Source organism: Marmota marmota, unplaced genomic scaffold, assembly GCF_001458135.2.
Source record: "Marmota marmota marmota unplaced genomic scaffold, marMar, whole genome shotgun sequence".
Taxonomy (NCBI): Eukaryota; Metazoa; Chordata; class Mammalia; order Rodentia; family Sciuridae; genus Marmota; species Marmota marmota.
In genome coordinates this window covers 5197606-5221254 of record NW_026000026.1, presented here as the reverse complement: position 1 = coordinate 5221254, position 23649 = coordinate 5197606, and the positions used below count along the sequence as shown (strand labels likewise).

General features: G+C 48.4%; 1 protein-coding gene across 1 annotated transcript in view; it reads right to left on the bottom strand.

Annotated features, from left to right (window-relative positions):
- Positions 1-11326, bottom strand: part of Eya2 (EYA transcriptional coactivator and phosphatase 2) — a 201821-nt gene extending 190495 nt beyond the window's left edge. The window contains exons 1-2 of the mRNA XM_048811935.1: positions 11314-11326; positions 638-795 (exon numbers count right to left, since the gene is read on the bottom strand). Coding sequence (XP_048667892.1) covers positions 638-795; positions 11314-11326 — 171 coding nt within the window. The remainder of the gene's footprint in view (positions 1-637; positions 796-11313) is intronic.
- Between the last annotated feature and the right edge of the window lie 12323 nt (positions 11327-23649).

Below are 23649 nucleotides of genomic sequence, written 5' to 3'. Positions count from 1 at the left end.
CTCGCCTCTTTCTAAACACGCGTTTGATATGAAGTTTGTAAGTTTCAACTCCAACAGTCGCCGCGACTGCCCGCTCAGGTACAAAAGCCCCGATCGGGATCCGCCCGGCCGAGCGCAACTGGATTTTCAGCAGAAACGCAGCCAGAAAGAGGAGGCTCGGCGGGCGTCCGGCCCATCCCGGGACTCCAGCGGGTCGCTGGCTCCTCGGTTTACCCCATAACCACGGCCCGGGTTCCGGCGCCTCTGGGATTGCATTAGGACAGCGCCGCTCCTCCAACCTCCAAGGCCAGCGACCCAACCAAATGCGAACGACCGGGCCGCGTCTGCACTGCCCGCGCGCCATGCACTTGTCCCGCGCGCGGGAGTACAAACTCCAAAGTCCCTGGCCCCCGCCCCAAACGCCCAAGGAAACGGAGGCCCGGGGGTCGGGAAGGACTTTCCAGAGAGGGGGTCAGCCTGCCGCCCCCAGTGCCCTGCTGCCTGAGTGGCCCTGGGAGCCCCGGAAGCCCGGATCCGGCCCGTGCGTCCCCGAGCGCTCAGACAGCTTCAGAGGCCGGGCGCGGCGAGCGCGGAGCGCGGCGCGTGGCAAGGGCGACTCCCGGTGGGCGGCCTGGGCGGGCGCCGCGGGCGTACTCACCGCGCGCAGTGGAGAGGGCGCCGGCGCGGGTCCGACGCGGCCGGCTGAGCGCTGCCACACGTTGCTGTCGCCGCTGCCGCTGCCTCCGCCTCCTGGGCTGCCGCGGCGGCTGCCTGAGCCGGGAGGACCGGCCCCTTCCCCTCCCTCGCCGGGCCCTCCTCNTGAATTATAAAAAAAAAAAAAGTTCCTTCACGGTGATATCTAAGAGAGGAGCCTTCAGGGATCTCCTCCTGGGTTTCACCCATTTTACAGATGAAAAACCTGAGGTCCCAAGAGCTTCCCTGGCTCATCCAAGTAGGTCCTGTAACTCCCTCCACACACAAGCCCACGTCTAGACATCCCACTTACTTCATGGCCCCCGTTCAGTCTTCCCCCACAATAAACTGTCTCAAATGGGGTCCCCGCAGTGTTCTCTCCCCTCACCCACCCTCTACTGAGTATGAATTCCACTGTGGGACACCCGGGGTGCTCCAAGCCAAAAACAAGGTCAACCTCCCACATTTGTGGGCCTCAATGAAATAGGAAGCACCCAGATGCATTTGAGCATCATATAAACAAGGACTACTTCCTCTGCAACAGGTGGTACGTCCTTATACTAAGGATTAGTCCTTGTTTCTCTGAAATTCCACTTTAATTGAGTTCCTGTATTTGTTTGCTAGAGTTTGGCAACCTTGAACTCCTTTAATGTACTCAGCTCTCCCACCCCCCAACTTTTTCTTCTTTTTGTGGTGCTGGGGATAGAACCCAGGGCCTCACACATGCTGTGCATGGGCTCTGCCACCAAGCTGCACCCCAGCCTCTTCTTTATCTTTGTTAATTTCCCCCAAAATACCCAGAGGTAGCTGCTATCAGCCCGCGCATTTAGAAAAGGAGCAAGTCCTAGCTCAATGAAGGCTGAGCCTGGCGTGAATCAGGTCTGGCAGGCCCTGAGCCTTGCTCTTGAGATAGAATCCAGTCCTCGTTGCCAGTTGCGAGGTTGTTGGGAAGCTGATGTGAGGTTCCTGACCTCCTTCCTCACTTGCTCAGGAACCTTTCTTAAGGCTCTTGCAAGGAACTAGAAGTGGGTTCCCATGGTCACTTGCTTATGTAAAATTTACCAAAGCCATCTGCTTTTGACATTTGGCTGCAAGGGGAAGGATGGCTCTTTCTGCTCTGACACCCACTTGTCCTTGGGTGGGCGTGGCCGCTGGCATTTTCACAATCCAACTGAGGGAAAGTTGAGCTGGGAACTTTGTGATGATTGTGCAATTTTTCAACTTCTTAAAATCTGGACCTGTTGTGATTTCTTAAAGAAAAAATTGCTTTTTAAATCTGATTTTGGAGTCACGAAAATTTTGTAGCTCTCTTTCTTAAATAGGGGCCCCAACCAGCATATGTATCAGGCCCCGCCATTCCTGGTCCCAGGTCTGGTCCTAGCTGGCTCCTTTGTCACGCCCAAAATGTCAGAGCTGAGCAAAGGTGTCCCCTGAACCTGGCTGCTCTCCCATGAGCCAGGTAACGATGAGACCTGGTACTATAGTAGGCTTGCAGACAGCTCTTCTTTGGCCTTCTAGAAGAATGTACGTATGTCCTTGACCTTGATTTTCTCACCTTGAAAGTGGACATGACAGTGCTCATTTTGCATTACTATTGTGAAAATTCACTGAGTGTGTGCTCCTCCTACACTTTCTGCTATGACTGTAGGGACACAGTGATTGCTCAGTTGATGGGATTATTGTGCGCACAGTGTCACATCACTTCCCATGGCTTTTTTTTTTTTCCTTTTGGTACCTGGGATTGAACCCAGGGGTGCTTAACCACTGAGCCACATCCCCAGCCCTTTTTAATATTTTATTTAGAGACAGGGTCTCACTGAGTTGCTTAGGCCTTGCTAAGTTGCTGAGGCTGGCTTTGAACTTGTGATCCTCCTGCCTCAGCCTCCTGAGCCACTGGGATTACAGGTGTGCGCCACTGGGCCCAGTTCCATGTCATCTCTTCAGAGTGCTCCAAGCTGTTGTAAACGGGGCACTTTAATGTCTTCCAGAGGGGTCTCACTTTTCTTAGCCCCTGAACTTCAATATTTTTAAAGGAATCAGGGGGAACAGAGCAGAATGGGGAACACCAAGTGTCATCCACATTCTGCATCCTCAAGTTCAACGAACCCCAGGTAGAAAATACTTGGGAAAATATTTGTCCGTGGTAAACATGTACAGAATTTTCCCCCCTTGTCCTTATTTCCTAAACAATGCAACTGAACAACTATAGACATGGCATTTGCATTGTATTAGGTAAGTAATTTAGAGAAGATTTAAAGATCGTGGCAGAATGTGCATAGGTTTATGCAAATACTATGCCACTTTACATACATGTGGGACTTGAGCTCGGGAGGGTCAGTATCCACAGAGGCCATAGAATGAATCTGTGTGTACTGAGGGACTACTGTATCTCTCTCTCTCACACACACACACACACACACACACACACACTGCGCACGCTGGGCCAGGCTATGATCATTCACATAATAACTAAGGGCGCCCTATAGAATTTACAGCAAAGGGTTAATCTATTTCCTTCGCATCATCTCCTCCTTCACCCAAATCTGGCCCATTACCTCATAAAGGCAGCGACGCCCCACGCCCCCTGAGAGACAGCAGGAGGCAGGTGCTTGTTAATTTTATTTTTCCTTCTCTCAGGGCAGGGGTTCCGGATCCCAGGGCACACTCGAACCTCCAGGGGAGCTTTTAAAAGCCCCTGCGCCGAGGCCCCGCCCCAGACCAATTAACCCGCCTCCCTGGGGACGGGCCTGCAGCATCTGCACTTTTCCAAGTCCCCAGGAGATGCTAGCAGGCCGCAGAGGGGGACAGTCCCCATCTTTGGGAGAGCAAAGCAGCTGAGCAAAGTAGCGCTGAGCAGCAGCTGAGATAGGAGGAAGGGAGTTCTCACCCAGGGAATTCCCCATCCTACCAAGGCCCTGGAAAGTTCAGCACCTTCGTCTTTTCTTCTTCCTGATTTCTCCTTGGTGTTTGCCTGGTTTATAACAACCAGCACAACAATCCCAAACAAAATCTAAGTGCTTTAAGTGCTAAGCCGTAAAGGTGATTGTTTAAGGCATAAACGGGGCACATCTACCCTGCCCCAAATACATGTTCTTTCCAGAATCTTCCAGGTGAATGTACTCGAAATCCAAGAGACCACATTGACTTTGCAACCTCCGAACTTCACAAGGTATTCAACACGTGTATGCACTACATATCCTACTAACATGCATGCGCATTCTCTGCAAAATCGGGTCTTATTTCTGTACACATTCTTCCACCAGCCAAGATCTCCTCCATAGAAAAAAATGCTCCATTTTTAAGACATTCATTTAAACCTGGCTCTTCTAAAAAAGGATTTTAATCAACATATCAAAACATGTACATGGCAACAGAACAAAGAAAACAAAGTGACAGGGAAACATAAGACAGAAAATAAAAACAAGTCAAAGACAGGATTGCACAAGAAATGTGGACTAGGACATCTTGGGCACTTGACATTGGTGGTCTCAGAATTAGATGCTGAGCTTCCTGGCAACCAATGCAAAGAGGGAAATCAGACCAATCGTATCCATGGTGTTCAAACTTTCTTTTATCCCAAGGTGAGCATGTATAAAAGCTTGATGTGAAAAAGAGGAGGGGAGGCGTCCCAGCTACAGCCTCATGCCTCACCCCGTACTCTTGTGGGTATTCGTAAAGGGTCTTGAAGGAATCCCCGAGGCTCTGCAGAGTCAAATTTGAAAGCCGTGGATTTGAAGGTGCTTCGTTGGTTTCTGACTCCTGCTGCCCCTAAGAAAGAGATCAAGCTGCTTGCTGAATCCCAGCTTTGCCTGATGTTGATAGAGAAGTTTTCCCCTGAGTCTTTATAAAAGTTGCAATATATGATACAGTATGAATGTGGGCTGGGCGGGGCTCTTTGCAAACATTTGAGATACAAAAATACTCCTTATCCAGAAAGAGAGAGAGAGAGAGAGAGAGAGAGAGAGAGAAAGAGAGAGAGAGAAAGGGATCTTACACCTTCTCTGACCCAAGAAGAGAAGCACAGACATCCTTCAAATGTCTCTCTAGGAGTGAGGTCCCCAAAGAATGATTTTGCTCTCAATCGATAAGCTTCCTGGGAGCTCACAATTATTGGATGCATATTTATAAAGTAGAATTTATACTTGTGTCCCCCAAACTTGTTTCAGTACTTCCATCAAAATAATAGGAAGGAAAAAAATAACGAGAAGGAAAAGTAGCATTTCAAAGACTGTTGAGACTTGTTTTGAAGAGCGCACCCAGGAGCAGCGAGACGGTGTGGCCTGCTGTGCCCATGTCACCACACGCAGTCAACTACTTGTTGAAGACCTTCGGTGTCACTCGGTGACCAGGAGGCCCTGTTTGAAGCCTTTTGCATCCCAGCACTTGAGTTCGGTACTTCTCAGTGGGCATTTTCTGTGGTTTGAACGTGTGCCCTCTAAGGTCCAGGTGCTGGGATTTAACAGCCCGTGGAATGGTCTTAAAAGTGGGGACTCAGGAGGTGACTAGACCATGAAGACTCTCCCTTGTGAATGGGACTGAGGACCTGAGGATGAGTGTCCTCCGCTCTGGAGGAGGGAGCCACGGCACCATCCTGGAAGGAGAGAGCAGCCCCCGCCAGACAGGGAGCCTGCAGAGCCTCCCGGGATGCCCACCCCAGCCCCTGGAACTGTGAGAAGGACATTTCTATTCTTTGTAGAATACCCAGTAGTGTTAGGGTCTGTAAACAAGTCAAGATGGTGCCTGGCATTTTGCCAGAGGGAGTGGTTTATGAAGTAACGCCAGCGAGCCATTAAGTGTGGAGATGCCTTATTGGTTGACTGCTGTATCTAGTTTATGTTAATTAGATAAGCTGTGTGGAATGTATAAATACCCCTCCTGTCCTGCAATAAACGGCTCCCACTCCTGCTGTATCAATCTACACAAGTTGCTCGTTGTTTTGCTGCAGCCGGACTGCGACACAGTAGCTATTATTGCTGCAGCAGAATGAATAAACCAAGACAGAATTTTAGTATTTAGCTCTATTTTAGGAAATTGTCTGGGGGCTTGGTTAACACATCATGCACTATAACTTTTCCCATTAGAAAAGATGGAGAATTTATTAGGGTTGTCCCCAGGGTGGCACTATTAGAAGGTGGTGGAATGTCTAAGGGGGGAGCCTAATGGGAGGTCTTTAGGTCACTGGGAGCTGTCCTTGAAGGGGACTGTGGGCCCCCTGTGTCTTCCTATCCCTGTTCCTTTCTGTGTTTTAGCTCATGAGGTGACAATTCACTCCACATATTTCTGTTGGGATGTGCCACTCTTATCAGAGGCTCCCCAAAATGTGCTGCAGTCTGGCTGGGCACAAATCACGAGCCACTCAAGAGGAACAAACTTTATTTCTGAACTCCACCAGCACACTCCACACACGCTCCCCGGGAACTCTCCCGAATGCCACGCGGCTCCTCCAGCAACCACCAACCGGAAATCCCTCCTCTGGCACTTCCCCAACCAACACGAACTCTTCAGGAATCCCCACGAGAGCTCAACCGGAACTCAACGGGAACTCCGTGAGAACTCAAAAGTCATCATCTTAATGGCTCGCTGGCGTCACCTCTCAACCACTACTTCTGGCAAAAATGCCATGCATCATCCTGACTCGGCTGTGGCCCTCAACAAAAATGTGCCAACATTTATGAACTTACAGAACTATGAGCCAAAATGAACTTTTTCTCTTTATAAATAATTGTCTCAGTTATTCCATTATAGTGATGGAAAACTGACTTCTACTAGTTCCAAGCAGGCTGTCCCAGCCAGGCTGGGGCGGGCTGATTTTCTAACACCAACCCCAAGAATTTCTACTTCTCACCTACTTCCGTTTCCACTTTTTATTTTTTTTTCTGCTGAAGAGAAAAAGGAAATGGAGTGACAAGATTATTTCTGGCTTCTTAATACATTTGGCCTCTCTTTTCTCCTTGCTGTTAGCTGACTATAATATCTCTTTTTTTTTTAAAGAGAGAGAGAGAGAGAATTTTAATATTTATTTTCTAGTTTCGGCGGACACAACATCTTTGTTTGTATGTGGTGCTGAGGATCGAACCCGGGCCGCACGCATGCCAGGCGAGCGCGCTACCGCTTGAGCCACATCCCCAGCCCATGACTATGATATCTTTGTTGATGAGTGGAGCTGACTGGCCTTGGTCTGTGTCTGGGGAGTGAACTTGGAAGCCAGGGCTACGAGGTCTCACAGATTTCCAGAATCCAACCAGTTGCCCTTTGTTCCGGGACCCTGCAGAGGCAGGGAGGGTCCAGAGAGTCCCTCAAGGCCAGGGGTCTGGAGGCCCTTAGAGAGCGGGACCCTTGACAGTAAATGGAGCACACTGACAATGGGCCGGGTGACCCCCGCCTACCAGGACCACTGAGATCTGTGCTGAGGACCAAAGTCACGGGACCCGTGACCAAGCACCAAGCAGGAGGCAGCTGCCGATTCCCACCCACAGACCCGCGGTGAGCGACGGCTCTTGAGGTCTTGAGGCCACTGGCCTAACTGCCCTCCTTCTTGGGAGAGCTCAGGACATCCGCCCACATCTCGAGCTTGACTCTGGCCATCCGTGGCCTACGTCCCTGGTCGCTCTGCGACGTCTGTCCCACTGAGGAGGGGTCCCTGTGGGCACATTTCCTTTGGGGTCTGCAGCTCTGTGGCTCCTGTTCTGCTGGCCTCTCTCAAACATGCTCCAAGGGGCTGGGCAGCCCACGAAGTCGGGGGGCGTCCCTCCAAATAAAGCGCCTCGATACTCGAGGACGCCTGGCCCGCACCCTCTGTGCTGGGAAACTGAACGTCGACAGGGAAAACGACACGAATTCCTACCTAACATCCTGCCCAAAAAGCAGCCCAGAGTGGACCACAGGCCACAAAACTCTAGGAGGAAGCACAGAGGAGAGTCAGGGCAACGGTTCCTAGAACACGGAGAGCTCAGACCCCGAGAGAGAGCACTGAGCCTAGGATTTGATCAGAGTTTCACATTTGGTTCTTCCAAAGTTAAAACTGAGAAAATAAGGCAAGCTATAGAATGGCGGAAATCCAACACATACACAGGTCTAAAAAACGCGGAAGGACTATGTAACAAACAATGAGGAACGTTGACGACTCCACAGCCAGAAGACAACTCAGTTTTGAAAATTGGCCTCCCAGCCGCTCAGGAGGCTGAGGCAGGAGGATCGCGAGTTCACAGCCAGCCTCAGCAAAGCGAGGCACTAAGCAACTCAGTGAGACCCTGTCTCTAAATAAAATAAGAAATAGGCCTGGGGATGTGGCTCAGGGGTCGAGTGCCTCTGAGTTCAATCCCTGATATCCCCTCCTCCCCCAAAAAATGTTGGCAAAACTTTTGAACCAGTTTTTCAAAAAAGAAGATGTACAAGTAGCTAAAAAGCTCCTAAAGCCATGTTCAACATTGTTTGTCAGTGGGGAAATGCAAATTAAACTTACAGGTGGATGACATTAAGATACACTTGTCAATCATAATTTAAAATAGAGTGAATCATTGCTTAAGTGTCTAATTTTAAATAGAGGTACTCCTGAGTTGATAAATACTCATTAGAACATTTAAATAATTTAAGATCAGTCACAGAGTGTAACTTGTTATAGCTATAAATACTTAAGCAAGTAGAAACGTTGGGCAGTAGAAATCTAGAATATGATTCTTTCTTATGGTTAACCTGGTTAAATGTCAATATTCCTTTAGCTAAAAAGAAAAGAAAGAGAAAAACCTAGAATATCAAACTTAGAAATGCACTTTAAAATGTTTGAAGGCATATAAATGTTAAAGGTTTGAAGGCTAAGTTTATAAATGGGAACCAATATTTGTCAATATTTCCTTAAAAACAAGGACTGATTTTTGTTACTCTAGTCCTATAAGTAGAACAAAAGATTCAAAAACTCAAAAGCTCCAGGGAAAAACTAGATTTGGTAAATTGTGACTTTAGTAATTCAAGATTCTTTCCCAGAATCTGTGTCCGGCTCATTCTGTCCCCCCAAGCTCAGGGAGAAGAGTGTGGCTGATTGGAAATTGGAGAGGTCACAGGGAGCCAGGCTCCTTCTCTTCTCCAAGCTTAGTTTTGACCTAAGCCACCTCTGCAGCCACTCATTCTGTCCCCCCTGTTTGGGCCTCTGCCATTGAGGTCTTAGCCACAAACACAAGAAAATTCTTTTCATTAACCTAAAGAAAAGAAAAGTCATTCATTACACTGGGCTTAGGAACAAACTTAAAATATTTAACCACTTAATTTTTCAAAACAGAAGAATCTAAACAAATGCTCAACGGGTGAACAAATGAGCGTTCCGTGCCAAAACCCCAGTGGTTTGGAAAGCACTTTTTTTCCTGGTTCCTGCAGCAGAGCTGGCTGCCTGGGCCTGCCCTTTACACCAGTGGAGGAGAGCCCCCCGGGGGGAGCAGCTGCAGGATGGCGTTTTACAGCCTCCAAGACCAACGGCCCCTGAACATCAACATTCAAACCTTCCTCCTCGTAGGATTGCTGGGAGGAGCAAATAAAATAATCATCTTCGTGATCTTACAGACAGCTGCCTTTCCTATCTTTTTAGCTTAGTGTTTAGTGACAGCATTATCTATGGTATCAGCTTGACTGCTGAGACACTAAGACATCTTTACAAAGGGCTTTCGTGTGATACTTTTTAATTTTTCTCATAAGAGTCTAGAAAGACAGTGGATGGCTGGCTTGGTGGGCCCCATGATCATCTGAGTCCCTGGGTCCCTCCTGTTTTGTTGCTCTGCCATTATCATTAAGAGGTTTCCAATTTGAAGTCCAAAATGGCTGCTTTAACCCCAGTCCTCACATCTGCATTCAGGCCAGGAGGAAGCAGGAAAAGAGCTGTAAGATGCACCATTTGCTTCCAAGGGCACAGCGTGGAAGCTGAACCGATTGCCTGTATTCACGTCCTATTGACGAGGACCTAATGGTATGTCTGTCCATGCCTAGCTGCACGGAACTTCGGGAAATGTAGATTTTAGGCAGATAGTGCCAAGCTGAATATCCTCTTGCCCTGCAGAAAGGGAGGACGGGGACTGAAGGGCGGCTGTTAATTCGTCTCCGCTACATTAAATATGAGATCCGACAGGAGGTTGGGTTCTGTGTGCACGGTGACTCCTCTTGTCAAATATTCCTTGTAAGTTCAAACTGGTGTGACCACTTAAGAGAGCAATTTAAAATACCTGTTAAAATGTGAAGTGCCTGCTGGGGCGAGGCCCAGGGGTGGAGCAAGGCCCGGGGTGCATGAGGCCCAGGTCCACCCAGTGCCACCAAGGAAGGGAGGGAGGGAGGGAGGAAGGACCCGGTAATTCCACTCCCAACTGTCTCTGGAGAGCTTCCTCAGCCCGCGCAGCACCCTGGTTTATGACAATATGGAGGTGGGCACAGTCCCCGCAATCACAGGGGATGGCCAGCGGGCTGTGCAGTCCTAGCTCAGGGCTGAAGGAGCAGAATCTGCACTTGTGAGGTCATTGTGAGTGACCATGTTTGTACATTAAAAAATCACGTGTGCACACACATGTAAACACCCAGAACTGTCTGGGGGTGCGTTGCCTATTCAAAAGATTTTGAAGGCTTATATTTTTAAAAGAAAACATATATATGTACCCAGGGAAAGTATATTGAGTACACAGGTGTATCATGCAACACTGTGGTGTGGCTCTACTGGGCTGTACAGTATAGGACTGAAATGCCGCTTATTTTCTGGAGTGTAAATTAAAAGGCAAGAGATCATTTTGAAGGAACTATTTGGTAAGTATAAAGGGGACAAACTTTTAATAGTTCAAAGGACACTTATCAAGAATTCCTACCAATAAGACAGAGACAATCTGGAATAACAGTGAACAAAGAGTATGGTTAGGCAAAGAGTAAATCACAAAAATAAAAATGTCCAGTACACATTAAAAATCAGGACTGGCCCAAATAAAGCACACGGAAATATCATTTTTGTATCTTCAGATTGGCAAACCTGAAAATATGCTGATTGCTGAAAACCAATTTGCCTGAAGTTGTGAGGAGATAGATGTGCTCATAAAGTACTGGGAGATATATGAATTATTCAGCCTTTTTAGAGACAAGTTTAATAGTAAAATTATGTATGCATGTTTACTGTATCACATTTTAGACTTTTACATTTTTATATTATTTTGTTTTAAATTTATAGTTCTGTGAATTAAGTGTGCAAACCCTTCAGTCCAAAAGTTTAACTCCTATTTATCTTTGAAAAACAGAGGCATAAGGATCTTTATAAAAGCACAAGTTGATTGTCCCTATTCTGAAAATTTGGAATCTGAAATGCTCCAAAATCCAAAACTTCTCAAGCCCCCGCATGATGCTGCAAGTGGAAAATTTTATACAGTGCAACTTGCTTCGTGTACAAGATTATTTTAAATACTATGTAGCCCTGCATGATGGTGCACACCTGTAATCCCAGCAGCTCTGGAGGCTGAGGCAGGAGGATCGAGAGATCAATGCCAGCCTCAGCAATGTCGAGGTGCTGAGCAACTCAGTGGGACCCTGTTTCTAAATAAAATACAAAATAGGGCTGGGATGTGGCTCAGGGTCATGTGCCCCTGAGTTCAATCCCCAGTACAAAAACCCCCGAAAACTATGTAAAGTTACCTTCAGCCGCCATGCATAAGGTGTATATGAAACAAAGTCTAGACCTGGGTCCCGTGCCCAAGAGATCTCATTATTTCATGTGTGAATATTCCAAAATCCCAAATCTGAATACCACTGGTCCACACAATTCAAATAAGGGATACTCACCCTCACCCTGTGCATATCACCAACTGCGATTTTGGGTGTGTGTGTTCACAGGAGTGGCAGCCTCTGCCCTGGCCATCTCATGCAACCTCACTAAGTGAGATCCAGCGCCTTTGCCACATGCTGTTGGTCTCAGTCGCCACGTACCCTCAAGGGCAGGAGGCACACAGGGCATGAGCACCAGGGTGTGGAGATCATGGGTGTCTTCTTAGAATTCTGCCTGCCACAACCTCTCCGAGTTGCAATTATCAAAAACCAATCCTTAATTTTTTCCTTTGATAAAATTATTTTGGCAGGGGAGAAGGAAGGAAGAGGGGGATTTACCAGCAAGGTAGAATTTCATTTCAAAGTGGAGTTTTTACAGCAAAGAGATGCCAGAATCCTCTTGTTTTATGATTTATTCAGAGCCTACTATATACACTGATTTTAAATCGTCCCTTCAAGCCATAGTGCACTGAAAAATACATATTTAAAGAGTACGTGAAATTGAATCACCTCTAGACAATTATTTTGAAACATTAATTCCTAACTGATGATTTTTTTTTAAATCAAGTTCATTGTTGAGATTCCATTTTCCTCATATTTTTTGTGCTATTATATCAAATCAAAAAATTGAGGCTCTGGGTGGTTCCGGCATGCTTCGGGGGGACAAGGTTAAAATTGAAGGAGAAACATGGAGGAGAAACAGAGGAAGGGAGGAGGGGTGGCCTTGGGGCGGGTCCTTCTCTGTGGCTCTCAAGGCTCCCCAGCAAATCTGCAGTCAGGGTGCCACTGACACCCCCTGCCGCGGCGGGCGTCATCTGTCCCAGTACAGCCCTGGCCCCGTTTATGAAAACAAACAAATCTGCATGTGCTTTATGCATTGACCTAGAGAATGGCTTGTGGTCCAGGAGAAGCCCGGCTGCTCTCCATCACTTCTCCCAACAAAGGCCACAGCAGTTCAGGCAAATGTTGTCCTTAGGAAGCCACTTCCCTGGCCAGTGAACGTCTTCGGCAGCGGTAAACATTAAGGGTGTCAGTTTGGGGCAAGGGAAAGCCCTGTCCTGTCGTGCTGCTGCCCCCTCCCCCCAAATTAGATGTCATTGCTGATAATCAGGAAATCTCAAATAACATCTGGATTCCTGATTTCTGAATAAATCAGAAGCTCTGTCAACACGATCCTATTTTCTTTCACAAACAGCATCGGCTGCTGGGCGTGGTGTTGTAGGCCTGTGATCCCAGTGACTCAGGAGGCTGAAGCAGGAGGATTTCAAGTTGGAGGCCAGCCTCAGCAACTTAGTGAGGTCCTACTCCATGGGTGTACAAAATGTCAAAGTACACTCTACCGTCATGTATATGTAAAAAGAACAAATTTTTTTTAAATGGCATCATCCAGTTAAAACTAACTGGACCTGAGTAGAGGTTACCCTCTCCTGATGGCCCCACGCTCTACCGCGCCCAATCGTCTCACACCTGGTCTTCGTTCATCTATCTTTACTCACTGGCCTCTATGGGAATCTTAGTTGGTGGCGCTTAATTCAATGTATATCTAAGTTTTCAACTTGGGGAGCATCAAGCCGAAGCCTTTATTTCGCAAAAGGGGAACTGATGCCGTATGTCCCACAGGGGCAGAGGTGGAGTTGATCCCCGTTCCTGACGCTCAAGTGTTCCTCTTTCTGCTGGGACCCTGCCTCCCCTTCTCCACATCCACCCCCGGGGGATGACGTCTTGTAGATTTCTTTCCGACTGTGTTCCTAAAATGCATCATTGAACACTCTTCCTTCTCCTCTCTTAAAGAGAAGACTTGATTACGTGGCACCCGTTTTAGCAGGACGTCTGCTCGAGGCTTGCGAGCTGCTTCTAGTTGGAATTCATGACTCAGACAGTGTCTCCGAGGCAGAGCGGGTCGGATCATCCACGGGGATCTCAGACCACATGAGCCGTTCTAAGGATTATTTTAATCTAAAATAATAAAAATGACATCGACCTTTACTCGTAATTAGCATTCCCATTGGCAGCGGTGCCCCCTCGATTGCACGTCAGAGGCCTGAGTCTTTGGGGGTGTCTGAGACCCTAGAATAAGAGACGGAATTTTCTGATGCCGTGTTGAAGTCAAGTCCATTAACTGGGGCTATTTAGAAATGAACAGGTACGGGCTGAAGTGTGGCTCAGTGGTCCGGCTCTTGTCTGCAGATGGACAGATGCGACTTAGGAGGGATCCATGTGCCTCTGGTTCTCAGCACGACCGTCCATCTCTCGGTCCCCATGGTTTTTTTTTTTTCTTTTAAACATTTTCCCTGTTGGCAGTTGGAGCTCCAGAGAGCTGCCCTTGAAGTGGGTTCTCAGGTTTGGGAAGAGCTGAGAATTTTTCTCTTTCCCAGTTCCCCCATGCAAATCATCTCATATTAGTAGGACTTCTGGGTCCACCCCCGTTTGGCCACCCGCTGAATCAGTCAGCAGGTGGCCTTTCCCTGGGAGAGGAAAAATACTGGTGCACCATCTTATTGCAGGCTAACAGCAGCCCCGTGACCTCACAATGCATGAGAACCTGGGCGATAGTTTGCCTGACACTTGTATGACAAAAGAAAAGTCCTAGCAGATGGCCTTCTGAGGTGGCCGGCCAGGGAAAGAGGCAACCCCGTGACCTCAGCCAGCAACAGACCTGCTTCTACCAACTGCAGAACCCAATGGAGGCCCACTTCCCGGAGGCACTAGTCAGTGTCCCTCCCTATAACACCAAACCTGAGAAAATCAATGTATAAAGAGAAAAGGTTCAGCAGCTTGTGGCAGCACACACTTGTAACCCCAGCTACTTGGGAGGCAGAAGAAGGAGGATCTCAAGTTTGAGGCCAGCCTGGGCCATGCAGCAAGACTGTGTCTTGAAATAAAATGAAAGGGACTAAACATTTCCCGCTAGACCTCACCTCTTAAAGACTCCACAACTCCCGCCCTCCCCACCGGCCCAAGCACATTTGGGGGACATTCGGGATCCAGATGGGGGCACCGTGTGTTGAGATGTCAAGACTTCAGTGGAACATGTGCTGGTCCTCACTCCTCCTGACCTGGGGGTTAGGCTCCTGTGGACAGTCCTGGGACCCAGAGCTCCCCTTTCCTTTCTGCCTCACCTCCAGCCTGTCCCATGAGGTGATCCTGTTCTTGTGAGTCTGCGTTTGTCACCCTGCCTGTCCAAGCCCTGTCACGGCTTTGGTCCCCCCCTGGCTAAGGGTGTTGAGGGCCACAACCGAGTCGGGATGACGCATAGCATTTTTGCCAGAAGTAGTGGTTGAGAGGTGACGCTAGCGAGCCATTGAGATGATGACTTTTGAGTTCTGGCGGAGTTCCCGTTGAGTTCCTCTTGAGCTCTCGCGGGGATTCCCGGAGAGTTCCCATTGGTTGGGGAAGTGCCGGAGGAGGGATATTTCTGGTTGCTGGAGGAGCCGTGTGGCGTTCGGGAAAGTTCCCGGGAGCGTGTGTGGAGTGTGTTGGTGGAGTTCAGAAATAAAGTTTGTTCCTGCTTCAGTGGCTCGCGATTTGTGCCCAGCCAGACTGCAGCATAAGGGCGTGCATATCACAATATACTCGGCTCTTGGAGGACAGCCCTGGGCAGGGTACAGAGTGGAGATGGCTGAGGGCGGAGGGTGGAGGGCCAGATGGGCACTTCATGGCCACCCTGGCTTGAATTAAACCAACCCTTCCCAAATGAAAATGGGTAAGTGGCCAGAGATCCTTTGGGAGAAGGCGATAGGGATCACCAGGAAGAGGGCAGAGAACGGTCCTTCCAGTCCAGGCGCTTGGTCAGCCACAGGCTTGTTCAGGGCCTTCAAGGTCAAGGCAGCACTTACAAAAGTAAGAGAGAGAAATGACGTTTTCTTAACAGAAACTTGAGCTACGGAGAGGACATTCTGAAAACAGATGTTTGGAAAGGTTATTGTTAAGGGATTATTGTTAATATTTTCACATTACTTGAAATTATACCAACGCCTGACATAAAGGCGCACATCTGCTCACACTTTAAAGTCCTGGAAACTGAATTTTTAAAAATATAACTTAGAGCCATCTTGACTCAGCCTTTCAATGGATTTTAAGCTCGTGTTAAAATTCGAACACTTTTTAATCAGTTTGCGAGAACAACAGCTTAACCACAGGAAGGTAGAAATAACCAGACAATCTCAGCAAAACCTTTTAAAACTGGTGTTTGGAGTTGAAAGATGGAAAGTATTTTTTTTCTTGACAGTACAGCAACTGACACTCTTCTTGCAGTTAGAGAACTCAACTTTATAAATCACTTTATAAGTCACCTTTTCATTTATGACACCATTAAAAATCAAGTCTTGGCATAAACTATGCCACGTAATTTTTAGACCATACAAAGTCAACCAAGAACTGGAATATAATGAAGGCTACTCAATACTCAAATAGTAATAATAATTCAGTAAGACTAAGAGAATTCATTTATCATTGGATGATTTTTTTCAGGATATTATCTATTTCTTCTCTATCCCTTCCTCTTTTTTTCCTTGTACATACTTTCTTATTTATAGATATGCTGTGGGGGGCTGGGTTGGGGCTCAGGGGCAGAGCACTCACCTAGCAAGTGCGAGGCACTGGGTTCGACCCTTGGCACCACATTAAAAAAAAAATATATATATATATATATATATATAGAGAGAGAGAGAGAGAGAGAGATATGCTATGAATTAATTAAATAAATGAATTTAAGAGGAATTACTTAAAAATGTTTTCCTAATATACATCCCCGATCGGAGGTTTGCAGACCGTTGACAAAGGGCAGGATGTGATCCGGGATAAGCCGACCGTGGCCTTGTACCCACCCTTGCCAGGTCGGTGCCCAGATGGGTGTTTTCTTCTTCCTCCTCCTGAACCTTTCAAATACACTGTGCCATCTGCTTCCGGGTGCAGGGGGCGGGGCTGCTGGCCCGTGGCACCCGGGAGCCTCTGGTTTCTGTTTTGTAATCAAAGTGATCCAGGCAGCCAGAGGCAGTTTGCTTTTGTTTAAATAAACTCTTGCTTTTTAAAGACTGATTTGCTGAATCCTGTTTATTCCATCCCTAACAGAAAGTCACCGATGAGGGCAGGAGACACGGAAAGCCACCAAGCGGAGCATAGCAGCGTTGGCGCTCAGTGAACGCGGGTGTGATGGCCGGTGCCCAGCACCAGCAGCAGTTGCTGGTGTCTCTGGAATGCTCATCCGGCACTGCCCTGCCGCTTCCTGGGTGCTCAGTCTGCACACCAGCTGCATTCAGTAAGCGCTACTGTTTGCTCCAACTCTGCATTGTGAGATGATTTCAGGTCTTAGGAGGTGATAGCAATAGCAGAGGTTTTCACGGGCCCCCACCCAGCTTCCCCACAGCTGTTAACAATTTACCTGGAGTACAAGTGCCGACCCCACCAAGTCCCCGTTGGTGCGGTTCTGTTAACAACCCATAGACCCTATTTAAGCTCAGCCTGTTCTCCACTCCTGTCCCTTTTCTGTCCCCGAATCTAACATGACATTTAGAAGCTTTGTCCCTAGTGTCCCCAATCCTCTGATGATGTCTCCATCTTCCTTGTTTTCCTTGATCTTGACTCTTGTGGTAAGTAACAGTTATTTTCTGAAATGACTTTCAATTTGGGTTCGTCTGATGTTTCCTCGGGCTTGGATCGAGGTTGTGTGTTTGGGGCAAGAGTGCCAAGCTCAGGGTCCGTGTCAAGGGCTACCTGCACCCTGGGTCATTCCTGGTAGTGTTGACCTTGACCTCTTGGTTCAGTGGGTCTGTGGTGTCTCTAGCATACAGGAACTAGGTGCTGCAGTTTGGATCTGAAATTTCCCTCAAAAGCCTGAGTGTGAAAGGCTCTGTCCCTAGCGTGTGGCACTGTCGGGGGGCTCGGGGAACTTCTAAGAGGTGGGGCTTAGTGGAAGGCAGTTAGGTCACCGGGTCTGTGTTGTTGAAGGGGACATTGGGACCCAGCCCCTTCTCTTTCCCTCTCTTTGCTTTCCAGCTGCCAGGAGGTGAATAGGCCTCCTCTGCCACATGTCCCCATCACGATGCACTGTGCTGCCACAGGTCCCAAATGAAGGAGTGACCATAAACCAAGACCTCTGAAACTGTGAGCCAAAACAAACCTTTCCTTCTTTAAACTGATTCTCTCAGGTATTTTATCACAGTACGGGCAGTGAGCACCCACTAAGTTTCCCTTTGTAACTAGTCAGTGTTTGGGTGGGGGTGATACTCTGAGACCCTGTGAATATCCTATTTCTCTGCAAACTTTTGCCAACCCATCTCAGCACTGATGGGTGGATATCACCAGCCGTGACTATTATAGTGGTGTTGATCTGCTGGGATCCACCGTTATGTCATAGAGGAGTCCGTGAGATTGGCAGAGCCAAAGTGGACCTCAAGACCACAACACCACATCCCTCCTCTGCTCACAATCCGGCCATGGCGCCCATCTCAGTCAAGGGGAGAGCCAAAGTCCTGAGGGCACGGAGGCCACCTCTAGTCCTGCCTGATAATGTCCCTGATGTTACTTGGGCCTGCTGCTCCCCCCACCCACCTTCTCTGGGCCCCGGTCCCCAGCCTTTCCCCAGCTCTCCATCCCTCTGCACTGCCGGGGGCTCAGCTCACATGCCACCCTCTCCCCGAGGCCTTCCCTGAGGGCCACATTTACCCCACCTACAAACCTGGACGCCCTCTGCCTCCCTGCTTACCCCTGCCCACCCTGCTGTCTAGACTTCCGATGACCAGGTGGGTGCAGAGGGGTGGCAGGGATGGCCACCAGCCCGGCTAGCTGCCATCTCCAGGAGAACTGGAGTTTGCTCATTTTGCTTCTGCCGGTCCCCCCAGTGTCTAGGGCAGTGTCCAGCACACAGTGGACATTCAGTGAACAGCTGATGAAAGGACAAATCAACTTTGGAGCACGAATGGATGAAAGACAGGAACGTTTCCGGCTGGGGGTGTGGCTCAGTGGCAGAGTGTCACCCAGCACTCGTGAGGCCTTGGGCTCCGTCCTCCGCACCCTAAAGAAACAAAAAGGACTTAAGATTTCACTTCATTTATGAGAAACAGAAGAATGTGCCTACAGCTGACCTCTCCCTGGGAGGCTGGTGGCTCTCCAGCCCAAATCCACCGGTGGAGCCGGCTCCAGAAGGGCTACACAGGGTGCTGGCCACGTTGCCTCCCAGGCCTCCTGGGCCTCCCGGGCCTCCCGGGCCTCCAGGGCCTCCTGCCTGTCGGCTCACTCTCAGCTCCTCCCCCACCAACCTCCAAGTCTCTCTTGAGCTCTGCTTTGCCCATGGAGCTCCTTCCTGTTGGTGGAACCTCCCACGTGGTGGCCCTTGGCCTGGGCTCCTGTCACCCTCCAGCCAGTGTATCTGGTGGAAAGGGAGGGTTTCTCCTTCCCAAGATGTGCCAGTAATACTGAGGCCAGCCCGACTGCAGTGGCGGAGGGGCCAGATTCTAGGGGAAGAGGGGACGTGGGCTGGCCGGGCGCGATTATTAGTAGTCCTGGCGGCCAGGCCAATGGCAGCCTGCCTGGGGCTCCCGGTGGAGCTGTCCGGGAGGTGTCCCCTTTTTTTTGGCGATTAATATCATTAGGATATCCAGGAAATTTCTCAAATATTCAGGGATCAAAGTTAATATTAAGGGGGGAAAAATCACAAAATAAATTTTAAAATGTTTTAAATGGAATAATAATAATAACAAAACCATCAAAATTTATGGGATGCAATTAAAGCTGTGCTCAGAGGAAAATTTGTATCTCTAAATGCTTAATGTATTAGAACATACACAAGATGTATAGACTTCATTATCTAAGATTCCACCTAAGAAGGGCCAACTAAATTAAACCCAAAGTAAGCATAGTGAAGGAAATAATAAAAACAAGAAGAAAATCCAATGAAATAGTACACAGGAAAATATTAGAGAAAGCAATAAAATGAAAACTGGGTTCTATGAAAACATCAATAAAATGAATGAACATTGAGTTAGGGGGATCAAAAAAGAGGATAAAACATCAATTTCCAATATCAGGAATGCAAGAGGGATCATCATTACAGACCCTAAAAATATCAAAAGGGTAAAAAAGGAAATGCCATAAACCCTTTATGCCAAAAATTCAACAATTTAGATGAAAGAATAAATTCCCTGAAAACTGTGACTTAATAAAACTGATATACTAAGCAATGTGTGCCATCAACCTAAATAACATGATCATCTCCATAACTATTCAGGAAACAGAATTCCAGAGCTGGGTGCGGTGGTGCACACCTGTAATCCCAGCGGCTCAGGAGGCTGAGGCAGGAGGATCACAAATTCAAAGGCAGCCTCAGCAGCTTAGCAAGGCCCTAAGCAACTCAGTGAGACCCTGTCTCTAAATAAAAAGTAAAAAGGGCTGGGGGTGTTGCTCAGTGGGTAAGCCCCTGGGTTTAAAGCCCAATACCAAAAAAAGAAAGAAAGAAACCAAATTCCTCATCTGAAACCCGCCTACAACAAAACCCGCGGTCAGATAATCCCACTGGTGATCCTGTCAGACACAGAGGCAGGAACGGCATCAGCCCCCCACAAACTGTTTCAGAAACCAAAAGAGGTGAGAGCGCTTCCCGAATCCTCCCGGGGGGTCAGTGTCGTCCTGAGTTCCAAATCAAAGTCGTCACAGAAAAAGAAAATAACCAATAACCCTATGCACATAGAGACTCCCGAACAAGATGTCAGCAAATCGAAAACAGCAAAATGGATTCATTCCAAGAACAAAAGACGGGCTCAGCCATCGGCAGTGGGTGTGAGTCCCCACAGAAGCAGAACAAAGAACAACAACAAAAATGTGGGTGTCTCAGTAGCTGCAGTTCCAGCAGGTGACAAAATTCAACACCATTTCTAATTTTTAAGAAATACCTCTCAGTAAACTAGAGGAGAGGGAACTTCCTCCACCTGGTAGAAGACATCTAACATCAACGACCGGTGACAACAAAGCCCTTTTCTCCCGAATGTCAGGGGACATTCGCTTTCACCTCCATTCAGCGTCAGACTGAGACGGCGCGGTGGTTAGACAGCGAGTCGTTGGGTCAGGACAGACATAAATTAATGGAACCGATGGAGAATCCAGAAATGCCTGCACTTGTCGGGTAAGTGGGTTTTTGATAAAGGTGACTAAAGTCAGCTCTTGCGCTGCGGTGACTAAGAGATCCGACCAGAAGGACTGCAGAGGCAAAGTTCATTTGAGGGCTCAGGGTTTCAGAGGTCTCAGTCCATAGAAGGCCGCTCCCTGCCTCGGGGCTGAGGTGAGGCTGGCCGTCACTGCAGGAGAGTGTGGCAGGGGAGTGGCTCACAGAATCCACAGGGAGCAGAGGGAGGCTCCGGGGCTCCAGGCACAAATATGTACCCACAGCCACACCCTCAAGGAGCCACTTCCCCAGCCACAGCCCACCTCAGTTCCCAGTGAACCCCGAGAGGGACCAACCCACCGAGTAGGTTAAGGCTTCAGCCCAGTCATCTCTCCTCCAAACCCTCTTGCATTATCTCACACGCGAGCTTTTGGGGGACACCTTCCAGCCAAACCATAACAGGTACCAGGAAGCGTGATAGAAAGGAGAGTTACTCCAACGGAAGGTTCTGGAACATCTGAGTATTTATATGGGAGGAAATGAAACACACACACCCCATACGAAAAATAACCCGAAGTGTGCCATCAACCTAAATAATTGCAAGACCTGAAACAAAACAAAACAAACAAAAAACACCGTAAACAGGTCCAGAAAATACAAACCAAACGGGAAAAGAGTGAATAGATAGATGGATTTCATCAAAATCGCAAAACCTTGGTTCTTGGAGTCACAAAGCGGAGAGGTGAGCCACAACCTAGAAGATGCAGCTTTCAGCCAGTGTGTCTGGCAAGGGTCTGTATCTAGGATACGTAAGGATTCTCGGATGTCCAGCAGCATCTCCCACGGGGTGGGCTGACATCACTGTGGGAGCTCCAGGGTCTCCAGGGCACTCACAGCTGGAGACCTGAGCGGGGTGAGCCCGGCTGCAGGGGCCCTGACCTGCCGCAGCTCAGGTGGGAGCCGTGGCCCCTCCACGTCAGCAGTAGACAGAGAGGGGACACGGCCTTTCCCAGAGGCAACGGGAGTTGATTTTTTCTCTGCTGTTCTTTTGTAAGAAGTGCCTGATATGAGTAGGAAATTAACAGACATATAAGATAGCACACACACAGAAGTTAAAATCCAAAACATAAAAACAGACCCAAGCACTGACCCTAAAGTCAGCGTATCAGAAAAGACCTTAAAAAAAAATTTATTTTGTAGTTGTAGATGGACAGCGTGCCTTTATTGTATTTGTTTACTTTTATGTGGTGCTGAGGATCGAACCCAGGGCCTCACGCAAGCTAGGCAAGCGCTCTGCCACTGCGCCCCAGGCCCAGTCTCAGAAAAGACTTTTAAAAGAACTATGACCAAATACTAAAGGATACAGCAAACATGGTGGCCCCCATGCGTGGAGAGATGGGCGATCAGAGATACGCAAGCTCTAAAAGAGAATCGAATGACGGTGCTGGAAATAAAAACTCCGATATCAGCACTGACGGATTTATGGGATGTAAACTGAAATCTGAGCAGGGCCGGGGTGGGGGTGAGCGAGCTTCAGGGAGGCCCAGAGGCCTCAGAGCAGCCAAAACAACCGGCAAGGAACCCCAAAGAATTCACACCGACTGGGAAATTCTTTCTGAAGAAAGCCACAGTGATCAAGACAGGATGGCCTGACCTAAAGATGGTCAGAGATCCATAGAACAGAACAGAAAATCCAGAAACAGATTCACACTTTCACGGTCAATTGATTCTTGACCGAGTTGCCAAGTCAATTCGATGGGGGAACAGAACATCTTTTTGACAAATGGTGTTGGAACAATGGAACATCTGCACGGAGGGAACAAATGAGCCCCGAGTGCTGCCTCACTGCAACGCACAGATTGATCCAAGCCGGATCACAGACCTGAATGCAAAGCCCACCACCACAGTGCTTCCAGAAGAAAACCTTGGGACGGGGGGGGAGGATTTCTCATATGGGCCACGAAAAGCACTAGCTCCACTGAAAAAATAGATGAAATGAGATACATCAAAGCTAAAAAATTCAGTGTATTCATAGTACTCCCAAATCAAAAACAGCCCAAATGCTTGTTGACAAGTAAACGGGTAAATAGATGTTGCATCTATGATGCAGGATGCTGTTCAGCATTGGGAGGAACAGAAAAGAAAAAAAATTAGGTGAAAGATGTCAGATCCAGAATGGAGAGTGGAACAGTGCAGGTCAAGGTCAGGTTCCTTGGTGAGAGAAGGACTCCCGACCGGAGTGGGAACTTGGCTAACAGAAGCACCCGAGAACTCTCTCGATGGGGCACTCGAGACGCTCTATCTTATTTGCCGGTCAATTATGTGTATATAACTGTAGAATCTCATTGAACAGACTCTTAAGGACCATGTTCTTCATTACACCAGTAGGTACCAATGCAAATTCTGCCTTAATTGAAAAAAATCCTATAGAAAAGGGAGTGTTATTATTCCTGTTTCCAAGTGAAGAAACTCAGGCTTAGCGAGCTTAGGTGCCTTACCTGAGATCACGCGGGAGGTGGCTGCACTGGTCCCTAACCCTAATTGACCTGAAGCCACAGGAGCTTCCTGCAGCCCTCTTTTCCAGTATTCACGAAAATCCCCCAAATCCAAGGATCTTGAGCACATCTGCATTTGGATGGAAGGTGCCTCGAGATGGAGCCCAGGGAACAACTAATGGGCTCCGCAGACCCTATATTCTGGTGCATTTTATTCAAATCAGTTTATTTTCTAGGTGTTTGTCACTGAAGGCACAGAGCACACCGACCCTCAGAAGCTCCAGCTGGGGTGAGGGAAACAGAGCCCAGCACACACTCCTGGCACCTCTGAAGTACCAAGCCCAGTGACTGCTGCCCAGGCTCCACCCGGGGCTGGCGCTGGGCTGGCTGCCCAGTGTGCCCTGTCCCCCACACTCTCACCTTCCACATCTGGCTTCTAGAAAGAATTGCCCGCGATACCTGCCCTCAGAGTCAAAGACTCGGCACAGCACAGTGACCTGTGGAAGGACCTCTCCCTGCAGTGATCTTGCCCTTCAGCACCTGTCCAACCCGCAGAGAGAGACTTCCTCGTGTCTCTGCACCCCGACAGAGCAGAAATGGGGAGGTTTGGCTACAAAA